The sequence below is a fragment of the Maylandia zebra genome, linkage group LG2 (genome assembly GCF_041146795.1).
Source record: "Maylandia zebra isolate NMK-2024a linkage group LG2, Mzebra_GT3a, whole genome shotgun sequence".
Taxonomy (NCBI): domain Eukaryota; kingdom Metazoa; phylum Chordata; class Actinopteri; order Cichliformes; family Cichlidae; genus Maylandia; species Maylandia zebra.
Genome location: NC_135168.1, coordinates 41,613,176 through 41,631,009, shown reverse-complemented (window position 1 = coordinate 41,631,009; position 17,834 = coordinate 41,613,176). Strand labels below are relative to the sequence as shown.

Sequence of the window (17,834 nt, the reverse complement as noted above, 5' to 3'; positions counted from 1 at the left end):
CAGTGTGGGTTTCTAAATGAAGTCAAACTAATGCTGTGGCCTACATAAAGTCATAGCTGTTCCACAAGGGAAGCTTGAAGGCTGAGTTATTAGCCATTGCCCTCACTGGCTCATATAGCCATAGGCTGGGATTAAGGCATTTATCAGTATGTGTCTTTTTTCACCTGGGGAAAAAAAGACATTTATCCATTGCTTGTACACAAACTACTCTTTTCCTATGAAATATTTCCCAGCGGTTATAAACTACAAAAGCTGCACCTTTGCAAACAGATTCATCTCCCGTTTCTGTTTGCTCCATTTGTTTCTGCCTTTGCTTTCAGTTCTCTATGCCCGCTCACTTTGTCAAGTGAATTTTCTTTCTCTTCCTGTCTCTCTCTTTGTCTTGCACACTTTCACCTCATTTCACCTTCTCATTTTGTCTTTCATGTGTTGGTCCCTTCAAGTCTTCCCTTTGTATTCGCAACACAGTTCCCTTCTTGATCTATGGCTTTTCGTCCAGCTTTGCTGTTTATCTCTTGGTTCCTTCCTCTTTCGCTCTCTCGAACCCTCGCATCTCTTTGTGTTCTGAGTTTTGCACAGTACAGCCTTGTCCTACTCTAAGATCACTCCAGCTGTTTGAAGTTTTGCTAATCATGTTGGCTTTTAGTTTCGGGGCGGTAGAATACATGCAAATATAATGCGTTTGTGCATGTGGGTCTTCTGGAGAACAAGTGCGTTTGGCTCAACGTTTCCATCTGCTGCAGGGCTAAAGGGTTGAGAAGAGAGGATCTCTGTATCTTTAATGGGCTTTATAGTTTCCACCTCTCTCTCTCATCCCCAGACATCAAAAGAAGTAGACCAAAAGGGCCAATTAGGACAGCAAAAGAGCTTTATTAGGCACATGGCATCACGAAAACAGCTTTCTGCTTAATCTCATGCCCAAAGCACATGTGTGTCTGTGTGTTGTTTATAGGCGCAATGATGCGATTGCGATACTGCCGTAGAACCTCAGCTCCCATATTTCTTTACATTCAAGTTTGTGCCGTGCAGATATTCGCAGCAAACATGCTTTCCACTTTTTAAAAAAAAATGTGACCGTAATTGAAGATTCTTTGTCGGTGTTCCAAATTAAACCCACATTCAGGCATTATATTATATAAGAAAAAATCAGCACACTGTATATATAAGGATAATTCATTTGCATAATATTTGCAGGCAAATGCTTTGCATAGTTCTTCAAAGATAAACAATATTTTCCATGCAATTTATCTCTGTAGACCGTTCAGCCTTGTGCTTGCCTCCAGGCCTTTGTAATACCGGCACCAATGAGAGAAATGGAGATGATGAATATAGATAGCTACTTAGTCCTGACTATATGGTTCAGTCTGTATGCACAGATATGACAGCAGTGATGCACATCACTTGAGCTAAATTAATATGACAGCTGAAATGGCACTCGTATAATGAGAGTAGCAAATGTTGCCAATGTCGCATTTAATGCCAAAAGAACGTGAATTTATATTCAGATCAAAGTTGCTCTGGTTTCAGTGGATAACAGACATCACTTGGTAGCAATACAGGCACTTAATCTGTCCACTGAGCCTAGTTTGTAAAAAGTACAGAGCAAAGAGGCAACGCCTTGTGTTCCGTCTTTTTTGCAAATGAATCCAAAATTAGATTTAGCACATACGCTTTCAGACCAAGCGCTACAGAAAGTGTTTTTGTATTGGTGCAGATATTATGAAGTGCACTATGAAACTGTTTCAGGGTTAAAATAACATAAATACAAATCTCTTGTACATTTTAAGTGGAACAGCAGAGAATTGAGAAAAAACAGACTACAAACAGACCGCCTGTCACCAAGTGAACCCATGTCTCAGAGTTTGTTTTGCGACCCCTGAGAAATAAAGAGCTGCACTGCAGTGAGAAGCCAAGACTAAGATAAGATGAAAAGAATCAATTACCTATTAGATGAAATAAACTCTGCAAGGAAAAGAATATATGGTGGACATCGTTACAATCACCGACATTCTTATCCGTGCCTGTATCTACCGTTTCTGTCACGCTGCTCCTGTTTTTGCCTGAACATAACCAAACTGCAAGTAAAGTAAAATGAAATCCTTTCTGACAGGATGCCCTAACTGCAAGTACCTCAGAGTGACCTTATACTAATCGGGTTAGTGAGTCACAGCTATCATGCATTTGATACATATTCTTCATATACTCAGGATGGCAAGAAATAAACACGAGCTACCATGTTTAAAATTGAGTACTTTCCCTATTAACTATCAATCACTTAATGGACCGTCATCTATTTTAATCAATGAAATGCTGTCAGCTTTAGCTGCACATCCAGACTGACCTCAAATCTTGTTTTTTTTTTCCACTGATGGTTAAAAAATCTCCTCTAACATCTCAATGTCAAATACGAATATCTTCCTATTCCTGCTTCCTTTGCCATGTTTACAAAGACCTCACATCCCAGGTCAGTCCAGTTAGCTGTAAGACTAACAACTTAGCTCAACTAAGCTACTTCCTCTGCTCACTTTTCTCTCTCTCTCTTCATTGAATCTTCTTTAAACATCTGCCACATTCACATTTTATCTTCTGCTTTGTCTCACTCTTTTGTGCTTTACTTCTCTTTAATGTCTATCCTTCCTCCTTGCTTTCCATTTGTTTGCATACCATCCTCCATCCCTCTTGTTTTTCTTGCTTTTACCCCTCTCCCTTGATAAAAACAGATCAATTGCAGAGCCTCCTTTAATTATCCCCTTTTTTTCCATTCTTTGATGGGCGCCTGTAAGAGACTCAGGATGCATTTGCTAATAAAGATACAGGGAAGCGTCTGTGTGAGAAGTCATTTCAACAGCGATAGATATTAGTATTGATTTTTCTTAATAGACATGTCCCCTGTTCAAAGCCGCGATGCCCCTGATGAGTAATTGCCAAAGCTTTGTTTGCCATGATTGATTCATAATCTATAACTCTTGGGATAAATCCTTCATGTGGAGAAGCAGGTGTTTTTATGGGGGGTTTTTCCCACTGCAAGTTAGCACTGAGGTGGGTCTGAATGTGCAGATTTGACTTTATTCGCTTGATTTTCTAAAGCTTCCAAAAGCATTTGAATCTTAATCAAAATCTTCAGAGTTTTATTTTCCCTCCCCTGGTTTTTTCCCTAATTTCTTTTGTTCCACCGTCCTCATCTCTGGAAATGTGATGTTTGCATGTCCCACTTGCTCTCCTCTGCCTTTTCTTTCTTGCAATACCACTCGCCCACTCTCCTGGCTCTTGTTACCCACTTCTTACTCTTTCATTCTCTCTCTGCATCGCACTCTAATCTCCCGCTGGAAGCTCTTCTGGTATGCTTCTTCCTCCTGATTTTTTTTCCTTCTTCATCCTTTATTGCCAAATATGCTTCCATCTGTAATTCTGCTGCTTTTTCCTTCCTCCTTACATGCATTTTTGAAAGAGTCACACACACACACACACACACACACACACACACACACACACACACACACACACACACACACACACATATATATATATACACACCTCTTCCTGCTCTTGCTGTTCTCTCCTCGCTTCTGTCTCATATCATCTTTCCTTTAAAGTCTGACAGGGGTCTTGTAAAACAGTCTGCAGCCATTCACTCACATGCCTGCAGGGAAACACCAGGCAGTTCTGTACCAATATTATACACACAAGCATAAAAACAATCACACACACTCCAACCTTTCACTCCTTTCTCTCTGCTCTACAGACAGACTTTGAAATGATTACTAGATGGAGAAACGTTTCTGTCAACGTGTGGAAACAGGCCTGTCAGAGACCGCGGGGAGATAGGGAGGGACGGAGATTTGAGATTGGAACAAGCTGGGAACACTGTTTGAAACGACAGAAACACTAGGCTGATACAAGCGCAGAGATTTATGGGGAGAGATGGCAAGATATAGGTGTACTGGCGAGGGCTGTGCGCCGGAAGACAAATTCATAGAAAAGGAGGTGTCGAGAGATGGATAGACATAGTTTAAGGCTAAAGAAGAAGTAGGCTGCAGTGAAGATAGAAGGGAATAACTCTGATAGCCTGTAAAATCCTATAGGCACAATTCAGGCAGTCAGTTATATAGCAGGGCAAGCAAAGCGGAAGAGCAGTTTGTGTGTGTGGCAGGAAATGATTATGCTCTACTGTGCTGACTGCATGTCATTTGGATGCCACTAGCATCCACAGAGACCTCATCCTATGATCAGACAGTCTTTCTGCCCATGCTTGATGCATGTGCAAAATGTATGTGTGTGTATATGTGTGCCTCTTTGTGTGAGTAACCATATGTGTGTTTCCATGTGTGTGTAGGCAGGGTGAAAGCATTACACCCCACTGCTGTCCATTCTGTCTTTCTAGCTGTTGTGAAGAAAAAAAAATGCATCAGCGCATTCATGAGCACATTTTTACAAAAGCAGATTGCAGTTTCCTTTGCTCACCAAACTAAATCTTTTCTGCTAAATCTGCCCATATGGCTTCCTAACAGTCTCGCTTTGTTCATTATTCACCATCGGCAGGCAAAAAAGTGCCCCGTTTTTGAAGCTGCTGCCACATTTGCGGAGGCATTACTACTACGGACTGCTGGCTTGATATAAAAGGACACTGTGACTATTTTCCAAATCGTTTACTAAAAAAACATTTGCATCTCTACTAAACAATATTCCCCCCCCCCCCCCCCCCCCCCCCCCCCCATGTAGTGAGAAAGGAAAAAAAGATTTTATCGACAAAGAAGACGAAGAAGAAAACCATAACCAGCTAATAGTGCAAGTTTTACATGTCGTGCCCTAGTGGAAGCTTCATTCCTGTATTTCTTGCCATCAACAAGCACAGGGACGATTACGCGAGAGCTGTATGAGCTGTATGTAGGATTCGCAGCCTCTGCTTTCTACAGTCATTTGACAGGTATGATAACTGGATATTTTATTGATTGATGTCACCAGTTTAATATCCATTTTAATTATCATTATATAACGCGGTTGCATAACAAAACTTCTGTCTCACTTGCCAGATGGCCTGTAGGGTGAACAGGCTGGGATGGGGTGGGTGTGATGTTGCTAGTGAGGATGCTTTCTATAGCTGTTCTACAAAAAAGTTCTGCAAAAGACTTCCGAAGTTTCCTTAAGAAGCACATCTGTTTGTGAGGGATCTTTATCACAGCAAAGATGGGTGATAACAGTGACAGATTATTGATTCCTTGGGACATAAAACTGTTCACCTCCTCCTCTGCAGTTCCACATGAGCTGCTGATTGAGCTGGGACAAAAATTTACAGTTACTCTTTCTCATGATGCTTAATAACCATCCATTCAAGTATTTTCTGAACTGTTTGTCTAATTTGATTCAATCTGATTACACAGTGGAGTTAGACGCTATCCAACCTTACACTGGGCGCGAGGTGGATTACACTTTGACCAGTCTATCAACTGATATTGTGTAAAGATCCCTTATGTATGGTAAATTGTGTAGGCTGAAACAAAAGATATGCACATTAAGGACACACTTTTAAGAGAAAAAAAAATGTTTTCACATTAATGAATGCAGTGCAGTCCAGCACAGCACCACCTGGCAGAAAGTTGTAGACTTCAGGTTTAAAGTAGCCATGGAGTGACTGTGGCATTTTGGATGGGACTTTGTCGGTAGATCCAAATGCAGGACTCGCAAGACAAGAAACTAAAAAAAACAGCTTTAATTCTGAAGCCTTTCAAACAAATTACAAAAACGAGGCAGGGCTCGCGCCAGGAAAGCAAATCCTCTGAGTCACAGGGAAGCACAGACCAAGGGAGCACACAGCATGATGGAGGATACAACAAAGAACACAAACAAACTGAGGGTTCAAATACGCAAGAGGAGATGAGGTTAGAGTGGAGACACCTGAGGAGAAACATACAGCTGAACTAAATCTGATGAGGAGACACTGGGAGGTAAAACTTAACACGAGACACAGAAAACACAGGGAATGTAAAATAAACTAAAACAAGAATAGAATCCAAAAAAACTCTAACCACTCGCCTGAGAAAGTAAAAAAAGAAACACCAACAAACTATACCACGAAACGCCAAAATACCACAAACGAAGAGTCAAACATCAAAGAACTAAAGTGAAACTTCTAAACTTAAAATGCTGGGTCACAGACCGAGGACCATAAAAAAGTGTAAATAAGATTTCACTTTAAAACTGTACATAATTATATTTACTCTTTGGAATTTTACTTTTAACTGAGTATTTTCATAAAGTGGCGTTTCTGCTTACAGTCTTCAGTCTTTCATGTGCAGCACATTTGGTTTGTCATCTGTGACTGTCTTCCTGTTCTTCTCACACTTCCCTCACTTAGAGTGGTCTACTTTGTTTGTATCGATTAGTCTGTAATTAAAATGTGATTTCATCTTTGTGTGTGCAGCTCTTAAAGGGAATAGCACACACTCCTGCAATATTATCTGACACTCGTCTTGATCCCTCTATTAGAGCCATATTAAATATCTCACTCTTCTCATCCTTTGCCTCCTCTCACTTTAATCTCTCTCTTTTCTCACATCCATGACTTTCAGCTGTTTCTCCTGACCCGTGAAGCCAATCTGCCACCACACACACGCTCCCTCACTCATTCACTCACTTTCCATTCCTTTATCCATCCTGCTCGTGGGTAAGGATGGATTAACAAGAGCGATGGATGAAGTCAGCGGAGGTGCTGATGGACTAAAGTGGCCTTTTCGTGAACAAATCGCAATGCTGAGGAAGCAAAGCTCAGGGCTCTTCGTAATTCCCGTCACATTCACGTGTTTCCCCTTCGCTCCATGATTCATATTTACCTCTCCAGTCAGTGTTTGAGCAAGTATCTATTTGCATATTTGTTCTCCTTTAGAAGGAAACAGATGCGTTTACGTGTGCGGATGTAACAGGGCATGTTTGTTGTTTTGTTCAGAGCGATTCATGCGGCGTTATCATCAACAAGTCAATGGGTATACTAATATTAATTTATAATTTAGTGAATCAACATCCTGGCGATTTCATACTGAATCACTGATGCTCCTCTCGGGCTCTTGCCTCGCTGTGAGGGTGGGAGGGTGATAGATGGAGAGAGAGGGAGGGAGAGAAATGGAAAGAGGGAGGGCAACTACAGCCCCTAATGAAAAACAAGGAGCAGGGAGGGAGGGGAGGGAGGGAGTGAAGGAGTTTGGGGAGAAAGGGGGCGAGAGTGAGAGAGAGAAAGAGAGGAGGAGCGCCACAAGATGAAGTGTGAAAGGATGAAAGAGGGGATGATGGAAGGAGGGTTTCTGCCTAGAGCAGCCATTGAGAGAGGAGGTGGAGAGAGAGGAGGAGAGGATGAGAGGAGGAAAGAGGGCGAGGGAGTGCGTGCGTGTGCGTTCTAGCTGCTGAAACACGTGACGAACAGACACAGACTTCAACACACAGACGCACTTGTTTCCACAACGACGGCGGCAAACATGGGGGCTGTGGTGGGCACGTTGACCATGCAGACCAAGCAGAGGAGGCCATCCAGGGGTGAGGGAATACACACACAAACATGAACGCACGCATAGACATACTCACACACACAAAACACACAAACATAATGTGGGGTTTTTTTCTCTCTTTTTCTAATCGGCACATGCGCATGGATGCACGCATACGGGCGGTGAAACTTTTGACAGTGTGTTGTCGTTGTGGCTTTCACACACACGCTCACTCCGGCACAATGTATACAGCGCAGGTACAAAAAGCTGCAGAGCGAAGATTAATAACTGCCGGTATTTCAGTTGAGATGCAGTGAAAGAAGGGGAGCAGATGGTTTGTCGAGAGAGAGAAAGGAAGAAATGTAGAGACCAACAGGTGTTCCCAGTGGAAACAAAAAAGTGAATCTGTTTATTCTACAACAAACTTTCAGCCAGGCAGTGTCTGTGCACCCAGGTGATTGTTGTTGAGCTTATCTTTTTTTGACACAGCAAACCGAGGGAGGAATCTAAGAGCTGGCTCTTTTTTTTTTCTTTCTCTTTTTTTTGGTCTGTGCGTGCGCACGCGTGCTGCTCTGTCTGTCTGTCTGGCTGCATGCTCAGACGCGAGCCTCGACACTGGTAAACACACACATGTCGAAGGTATTTGTCACTCTGCTCACACACTGCTTTTCTGTCTTGCTGTTACCTTGGAAGCACCGTAACCATGGCAACAAAAGATGTGGGGTTTGGGGTGGGTGGGGTGGGGTTTGGGTTTTTTTTTGATGAGATTGGGGTTTTCCTAAGTAAGTCAAGGCCACGTGAAAGAGACTCAGATAGTGAGAGATGCAAATTTGCAGATGAAGCGAGAAGCGGGATGTATGAAAACCTGTTGCCTGTAAGAAATGTTTTACTCCCTCGTTACTCATTCTAAAAAAGAAATCCTGTAAACCTCTTTTATGTAAGTCTTACAAATCTAATGTGGCTACTACAATGAATGGGCACAGTGAGCAGGAGATCAGTGCCAGACGGAAAAAAAAAATCCCCAACCCTACCCCCTATTAATAGTCATTTAAACTTATTTGTCAAGGCAGACTGTTATCAGTTTTCTGTCCAAGCAGGACCTTTTCCAAATCAGTGCATATGGCTGGCTTCATCTTTTGAATAAGCTCTTCCACTCCACCACTAGCTCAGACAAACACTTTTCCCTAAGGGTGTTCAAAACCAAAAAAAAGCTAGGCGTAAATTTGTTGCTATTTTGATTGTTGATGCACTTAAGTTGTGGAAACGCATGAAATCTGACTCTTGCTGCAAATGAAAACAAGTCTTTTTACCTCCACAAATACCCAGCGAAGAGATAAAAAAGAATGGGATGTGGAGCTGTGAAGCTATTTGGGGTTGGAGGGGGAGAGAATTGTGTGTAATTCAGCTGTTGTTACTTCAGCATCTTTCTCCTACTCTGACATGTTAGCTTTATGCGGGATTAGTGCGGCGGGGCTTGTATGCATGCAGGCGCCCGTTTCTTTCTTTGGTGTTGCAGATAACTTATCCTCACAACACTGACAGCAACACTGAAAATGGGGGACAGTGCATGGCTATAATATTGTGAGATTAAATTTCTACATGATTGATCTTCTGGGCATGAGCTCATCACTCCTGTGTCATGACAGAAAATACCCTCGCCGCGTTCGTGTCCTGCACCTGCTTGAATATTTACATGCCTGTCTGGACTGTCTGTTTTCATCAAGGCTGCGTGTTGTTCTCTCAACTTCCTTTATTTTCTGCCAAGTTGTTTTTTCTTCCTTTTTCTGACAGGCTCTTTCTGGTGGGAGTTTTCTCCTACTGTCTTGTCTGCATGGTTTTGTCTGGCAGGCTCGCGCCTGTTTTCCTCCTCATCTGTTGTGGTGGCCTCTGACAACTCATCTCTCCAGAAGAATTTTCACCTGGCATATTTTTTTCCACTCCCTGGTGAATTTTCCATTTTTCACTGCCTCCCTTACTTACTCCTTGCAGCAATGTTGTCTCAATCTCCCTCTATCCTTTTATTTTCTGTCAATCTCTCTCTCCCTCTTATCTTTCTTTTGTTTTGCTAGTTGCTTCATCCCTACCAGCCCCTGAACCTCTTCCTCTTAATGTTTTTTTTCAGTTTCACATCCTCCCACTGCTTTTTCTACTCCCAGTTGTTTCCCCCATTTCTCCCTCCCCCATTTGTCCCTCTTCATCTTACTTTCTTCTAATTTTTCCCCACCACACTCTCGCATGCCGCCACCACCATCATAATCTGCTCCATACCGCTCCTTTCCTCCCCTCTCACTTTTATGCTGCTGTTCTTTCTCTCATTTGCTCCCTCTCTGCATCACCCACACTCCCATTAGCTGGTGTGAGTGCTTATTAAGTCATCTCATCATCCTCATCCTCTTGGCATCCAGCAGTGTGTCTCTGCCTGTGTGTGTGTGTGTTTGTGTGTTCTGCAGATTCGGAGTCTAGACATATGTTTACTCAAAAATCAATACTGGCGTGCTGCTATGTGTGTCTAAATGAGCCGTATTTATAACTCCCTCTTTGAAAACATAATCAACAGTAGCCAAAAAAAAAAAGTGACACACTTTCCTGTGTCTGTTTGAACATACTTTAGCAATCCAAACAGTCCTCCTTCAGCAGGCTGAAGGTCAGTATCCAAGCAGTGATATGTGTGAGTGTTTGTTGTTTTACACACACGGGTGCTTAAATGCTTTGTTCGTCAATAACTCTGGATTTCTGCCTTGTTTTTAGCCCATGTGACTGGATACATTTATTTTTCTGTGTTTATGTGTGTGTCCCCAAATATAACAAGTCACTGGACCTTCAGTGAAGCACTGAAAAGCCAGTAAAGGATTGGCCTTATGTCCCATGACTTGAATATTGACTATGGAAAACAATATGTTTCAGAATGAGGGTTTAAATTCACTGCGTGAAACATGATTATATATTCAGCTTTTCCGGGGTTTATACTGTTGCTTGCAGCTATTTAAATTGCCTCTTTCTTGGAAAGCACGCTCCACCATGCAGAGGCCGGTAAGAGAAACTCCTCTTTAGCCGGCCAGGATGACAGATTAGGCTAATTCAGATTATGCAAATGAGATACTTTCTGGCAAGGATTACAGGACACGGTACTAGAAAGAAAGAGAGAGCATGGCATAGATAGAGTGGCGGACTGAGAGGAGAGTTTGGCAGAGGGGGGGAGATAAGAAATGGAGGAGAAAGAAGGAATCAGTGGGAAACAGAAGAAAGGAAGAGATGCAGAAGAAATTAGCGCAGCATTAAATACCAGAGGCAGGAGTGGTCAGGAGAAAGTTAGGAATTAAATCCTCTCCATGGGCTTTAGGAAGAGGGTGTGTACAGACGTAAGAGGGGCTTTTTTTGTGTTAGAGTGCTTGTTGGGGAGAGTGACAGGTAGTCTTTCTTTGCTGGCAGCTCAGGCCACCGCTTAACATTCTGAACAAGCTCTGAAAGAAATGGGCTCAGGCTGTTGGTCACTGTCAGACACCACGGTTTATAATAGGTTATGCAGCAGATGGAAGTGAAGTTCTCGAGGTTGCTTTCTAGGTTGGGTTTATTTAGGCTTTCTTTATCTGCTAAGTTTGCAGATTTTGTTGTGGAACACGGATGATGTAGGTTTCTAGACCTCACCTGTTCAATGAAAACTTTACAGAAGTTATATGACCAGATATATTCCACCACTACGCACTTTCATGTGTTTAAAAGGAGGTTTCCTGAATCAGAAGACTCCTTTTACATTTGATAATAATCCCGCAAAGGCTCACAATGAGGTTTTGAACTCTATGTAGAGTAAAGACAATGAGTTGGGATTAGATATGTAGAACTGGGTGATATCTCCTAAATTCAATGTTAGTTTACATCTGTAGACATGTTATAATGAATTTACATTGTGAAATGAACTTAAAAGTAACTTTGGATCTTAACTGCTAACCAAGGAAGAAGATCACACAAGCTCGTGTACACAGTCTATTTCTAGTAACTCATTTTCTGTTTTACTGGAGCAGCATAATGCTCGAGCTCAGTGTTTTCCTTTGATCGGGAACCAAACAAGAACACTGTAGCAATTACTTCAAATATTCAATGTGCTCAACACAGCGTAGCACTATCTATTTTATTGTTTTGTAATGCTTCAAAACTAATCAATAATAGCTTTGTAATTCAGTACATGTTGTGACTGTGTATTGATGTGTCCAAAATGTTGTCGATTGTGAAATTCTCACTGAGCACATTCATTTTCTCTGTACCTTATAAATCACTGCTTGGATGAAGAGGATTAGCTACAGTAGAGTAGAATTAGTATGAAATTAGCAAGTCTGTGTGTGTTACTTTGTTTTTGAAGCGTGTTCCTCTTTGCTTCAAAATCTATTAGTCCTCTGCTTCCTTAAATGTATTAAACTGTTTTTCTCTCTGAGAAACATCATATTAAAAAATCATAAAAAATCATATTTACTGATTTAGGCAGATTTTTATGAAAATGACAGGATTGTTAAAGTGCTGTATTTTTTTTTGTATTCCCAAATAGAAATGTGTGCCAAATTGAACAGTTGTAGTTAGTAGAATTAGAAAATACCTTTGTACAAGGCTGCTCTGTCTTTGTTTTTTCCACACTGTCTCCATCCTCTCGCGCATCAGTAAAAACTCCTAACAGCCTGCGCGGAGCTTGCCAACTGTGTGTGGGTGTGTGCACGTGAGCGTAAACAAAGATGGTGAGCATATGCCAAATGGAAACTGTTAGCTGTTTGTTAGTTATTGTTGAAGTTAGAGGCTTCAAAGGATTGATGGTAGGTTGTCCATGCAAAAGTATTATTTCACTGAATATCATATGAAGCCCTGTGATGGATTGATACCTGTCCTATGACAGCTTCACTCGGTGAAGTGTTAGACGATAGTGTGTTAAAGGTATCTACCAATCTTATCTAGCAATAAACTGATATATTTTCATAGACTTAGATGTAGAATTAAGCCATTAAACATACGCAGGAGAGGACACTAGTTTGTGAAAGCTCATAAATAACTCGTAAATAGCTCTTTCAAGCTATCTGTGGCCATTTAGTATTTGTAAATGCATATTTTCATCAACTCTTTCTCACTATGTCATTCTCTTCCTCTTCCACTTCTGTTTCCTCCCTCATTTCCACTTCATCATCTTCCTCCTCTCCTCACGCCACATTTCCTCAACTGAATTCAAGGCGGTAACACCCAAAAACATTCATAAACATGCTTATTCATTCCCAGTATTGGTGCAATTATTTATTGTCAGCAGATTAGACATTTCACCCTCTCTGATAACAAGCAAGCTAAATATCAAAAACAGCTCCTTGTAAGCTAAAATAATGCCAGCTAATGTTGGGTTCTAGTGTCCTAAAAATCACACTTTCCTTCTGATAAACAGTTTGATTACTTCCTCACATTGTATGAGAGTTTATTCACTTAATGTCCAAGTCCAACACTGTTAGAGCCACTTCAAAGAAAGTTTCACTAATGCTAGCAAACAGCAGCTAACAGGGGCTAATATAGGCTAACTGCAGCTAACACCAAATGCAACAGTGCTTACTGACAGAAAACTTCACAATATCCTCAAAAACTCACCTCAGCATCGCTGTCATTGAGAAGAACTGAGTTTTACTGACTCGTCGACCCCTTTCAAAGTTTATATAGCCTCCTGCAGATTAAATAGATGTATTGACAGATGAGGTAAACAGCGGAATAAAAGCCTACACTCACTACAAATGAGAAAACAGATTTCAGTTTGCTACAATCTACTGACATCTAGTGGTAATATTTTACACACTATACCTTTAAAGTAGACCCTTTTTGCATTTCTTTATCCTCTGTCATATTTATGCTGTTATAATCATGGCAAAAATTTAGAATAATGAGGTCAGTGTAGTATTAGTAGTCCCTGTGAGTCAAGCTATAGACTGCTCTGTTTGTCCATTTTGTTCTGAGGTTTTTCTTCTATGCTCTTGCATCTGCGCAGTGCCATAGAGAGGAGATATTCTAAATCTGGTCACTGAAACTTGGCTTAAAGGGCGGGGGAAAGAACCTGCAGCAGATTCAAATCTGTTTAGTATTCTGTCTGCTATAAAATAAACGCCTTCTCAACTTTCCACTAATAATCTGGTGTCAGCTTGTTATTCTGGTGTGTAACATGTGTTGCAGGGTGTTTGTTGTTTCGCTGTACCTGTGTATAATATCCCAACAGAAATCCCAGTGAAGACAGCTAATGAACACAACTTAAACTACACTTAATCATTTATACTAATGAGCAAATGTCTGACAAATTGGATTAAATTCTACTCTTGCCGCTAAATTAAATTTTCCCCAGCACTGCTACTGTAATTTCACAACAGTAAATAAAGCAAACCTGCAATCGACAACTCTGTGGGAAACCTCTTGATACGGCAGAGCCCCCTGCAGTCTGCAAGTCAGCGGCTGTACTTCAGCTCAGTTGGCTAGTGAAGCTTCTCTTTGCATACACATAAAGACTTTAAATGAGTGCCATCTTGTTAAGAGCACAGAATTTACAATTTAGTCTTTTTTTCACTGTGATTTTGATTGTGTGGATGCATTAAAATAAATCGCATTTGAGCAAAAATCTTTGTTCAGCTTATCAAATTGGTCACTGCACTGATATTCTATGAGAAAGCTAAACATTAAAATGTGCATCACATTTTTAGCAATCATGGTACTGTTCTCTGTGTTAGGTTTTGCTACCCCCTGGTGGTCCACAAAGTTTATAGCAGTTCTTATAGTTCCCAATACTCTTGTTATTCAGGCTTGCTGCAATTTTTATAAAGCCCACAGGGCAAATTAGAATAGATGTTCTCTCAGTGCCTGTATTCATAGGTACTGATTTATACAAAGTGCTGTTTATATTATAGAGTACGGTATATGAAAGGTATGTTTAGAAAAGTCACTTTGTGGTGAATTAGGCCGTCTGTTGTTTGAAGCTGACTGTGTGTCTTAATGGGAGCCATTAATCAAGTCCTGATCTGTTCATGAACTTGTACACAGTCACAAAACAAACACATATGGCGGTACGGTGTAAGGTGAGTTTATCATTGTTACAGTGTGCTCACTGTAAAGCCCCAAAGAGTGAAGGACACCGACTGTAATACAGGGGGGAGTGGGGCTCTGTGGGGAGAGAGAGGGTGTGTGGGATAGAGCGAAGGTCAGGATAAGAGAGGAAGATGCCCCAGGGAGGAGAGAGAAGGGGGGATAAAAAGACAGAGACAGAGAGAGGCAGGTGAGTGCTGATTTCACTGTGGGAGGAAGCAAGATAGATGGAAAGTTTATAATCACGAGAGAGAGAGCAGGAAAGAGTTTAAAAGCCAACTTTGTTTAGAATTGTAGTGAAAAACCACCACCAGTGTTTGAAAGTTTGGAGTTCAATTTTTCCTTATTGTGCAAAGTTAAGCATCTTAAGGAATAAAAACCAGAAGGGGCTAAGGAAGTACGGGAAAAGTTGAAGACAGAAAGCTTCAGGATAAACAGCGAGTCCAAAGAAAAGAAGAAAATAATCAGAATGGATAGAGAAGAGCAGAGCGAGAACAGTTTACATACTATAGCCATCATTCTGCTGTGCTGTGGGGCCGTCAAAATGCTGCACCTGCTGGGAGTCATCACTGTGGAGGGTGAGTCATTATACTATCATCCACCTTTAAGTCAACCAACAAAGTCAGAGTGTTTCCACTGCTGTTGGGCTGTCAACCAGCAAAGCGAATGTTATAGTTTTTCTCAAGACGCAAAAAAAACAAAAACAGGGATAAATAAAAAAATAAGCAGTTAATAAATGCAAACTGCTGCTGGCTGTTCTGTTGTCAGATTTGCACTCTTACCCACATGAATTCTGAACTTCTGTCATTAACTACTCATAGCAGGGAACTGCTGTAGAGGACTTGTGCGTGCATATATATATTTCTCCTGCTCATTTTAATGATGCGAATCTGCAGTTGACTCATGCACATGCATTGCTTTTCCCACTTATAATAATTCTGCTGCAGTACAGAAACATCATCTGTCATGTACTATAAAGAAAACAGAGCCTCATACAGCCACAGCTCAATAAAAACCAAAGATTTAAGAAAATCTCTATATGTTAACAATGCCACTGGTGTTGGGATTCATTCCAGAACTTTGTAGTCTGAGTTGTTAATTTGACGTTTGCATATTTTAAAATGGATATTAATGCCATAGTGCTGGATATATTACAAAATTTCCCTACATTTGGTTTTACTTTGTTTCATAATGAAATGAAATGAAGAAACTGAGATGATTTTAATCAATGAAGACCACAAGGGAGATTTTCTCTCTGATGATCAGTGGAACTTTTAGTCTCTGGGAAAATTTTACTCTTTAAAGGTGTATGAATGTTAACTAATGCTTCCCCATCTCACCTGTGAGGTATTTGTTCTTTAAATTTACTTACCTTAGATATATTGATATTAAGGTCCATGAATCACAGATTCTGCCTAAAGGGCTTTTCCAGCTCTGCACAGAATCAGACACCCTCTCTTTTAAGACCTTAGTATAGTTGATATACGTGTTTACACATGCTATGTATGCTAAAACATACAATCTCTCTATAATGGAGCCCTTTGTGATTATATATGATACTACTATAATACAGACGTCGTGTCTGGTCGTTATTTTGCTTGGAGTGTAATGGTGACTGTGCTGGTATGATTAGGCATTAGAGGCCTATCAGATGAATTCACACGATTGTGTGTGTGTGTGTGTGGTTGTGTGTCTGTGTGTGTGAGCCTGAACCTCAAAACCTACACCTCAGTACCCCGGTGTGACGCTGACAATGTCTGATCTGCTGGGATGAAAATGACCTTCAAGTGATGTGTGACCGTGTGTGCATGTGTGTGTGTTTGCAGGTAGCTGTGTTTGTGTGCGTTGAACACGTTGAGGGAGGAGGGGTAAGGAGCTATATAAAGAGACTACAACTCAACATTATAAGTTATACAAAGTCATAAAGTCATACTGCTCCCATAAAGTACAAAATGTGAGACCACAATTCAGCAAGCACTTACTGAATTGCGTAATAAATTATTTTGATTTTTTTATTGTGACTTTTATACTTTAAATTGACATGTGCAACGTTAGATAATATCATTGCACATGAGACTGTTCTCACCGTTTCAAAGCATCTCCACAGCCACATTTGACAAACGTGTGAGTCAGCAGGCCAAAGAGTCAGTATATCGTATTTGATTGTAGAATTCAAACCTGCTGATTCAAGCTACGATGGCAAACTTTAGGTTTTTTGTGTGAAGTTCTGAATACTGAATCTGAAATCTGAAAAGTTCAGGCTTAATTTAGCAGTGAGATAAAGCAGTCTTTGCCTTGCTCAGTGAAATGCCATCTCAGTACCCGTCATTCACTGGGAGAATAGAACTGAAGAGGGACTGGTGTAATGAAGCTTTACAAACCACTAATGGTTTTGTCACACAGATAAAAATGTCTCATTTCAAAACTGTTAATGTTTCAAAATGTGAACTGCCAAGGACAGAGTGAACCTTGCACCCCGTGACACCAATTAAAGCTAAATGGGAACCATTCAAAAGATTTAGCTTTGTGCCTGTGCTGGACACTGTCACTGTGCCTGATACTGTTCAAAACACATTCAGCTAAATTTTCGTCTGGACAGCAGCCGGCACAATAGTGACTTTGATAGGGATAATGACTAGTGTGCTAAAAGGGGAAATGGTCCATAATTTTCTATGAAAAACAAACTGGGTGATTACAATCTCTCATAGATCTTCTTAACTGATGCAAACACAGGGAAGTGCATAACAGCTTCTACTAATAGGACCATTCACCTTTTTTTCAGCCTTAATTTCACGAGGATAAATGAAAAGAACAAACATTTCTGAGGATTTTCTCAGCTTTTAATGGGATCTTTTTCTTATGCTGCTTAGTCAGACATTAAGGCATCAGCCTTCATTAAACTCAGCAACTCATTATTTCAACAAAAGCAACATCTTTTTTTTTATTTATTTCTGCCATTTGCTAATTTTAATAGTGTCTACTGCTGGAATCTTATCACGCCACTCCATGGCCCTTTTCAGCTTTAATTAGAGCCTGGCTGGATTCTTGTGGCCAATGTCGATACAGATTGTTAGGGATACACTTCATTAGGTACACCTTGGTAGTACTTGGTTGGACTCCCTCTTGCTTTCAGCACCGCCTTAATTCTTCTAGCCGCAGATTCAGAAGGGTGCTGGAAACATTCCTCAGAGATTTTTTTTATTAATATTGAGGTGGTGGCATCACATAGTTTCTTTCTGCAGGTTTATCGGCTGCAGATGTGAATCTCCTGTTCCACCACATCCCAAA

At 40.9% G+C, this 17,834-nt stretch overlaps 1 protein-coding gene across 5 annotated transcripts in view; it reads left to right on the top strand.

Moving 5' to 3' along the window:
• Positions 1 to 17,834, top strand: part of kcnip1a (Kv channel interacting protein 1 a) — a 49,878-nt gene that overhangs the window by 26,216 nt on the left and 5,828 nt on the right. The window contains exon 1 of one of the 5 annotated variants that reach the window (XM_004545440.5): positions 7,275 to 7,521. The exons of the other annotated variants lie outside the window; for them this stretch is intronic. Coding sequence (XP_004545497.1) covers positions 7,464 to 7,521 — 58 coding nt within the window. The 5' untranslated portion in view covers positions 7,275 to 7,463. Of the gene's footprint in view, positions 1 to 7,274; positions 7,522 to 17,834 lie in introns of those variants that run through there. 5 annotated transcript variants of the gene reach the window in all.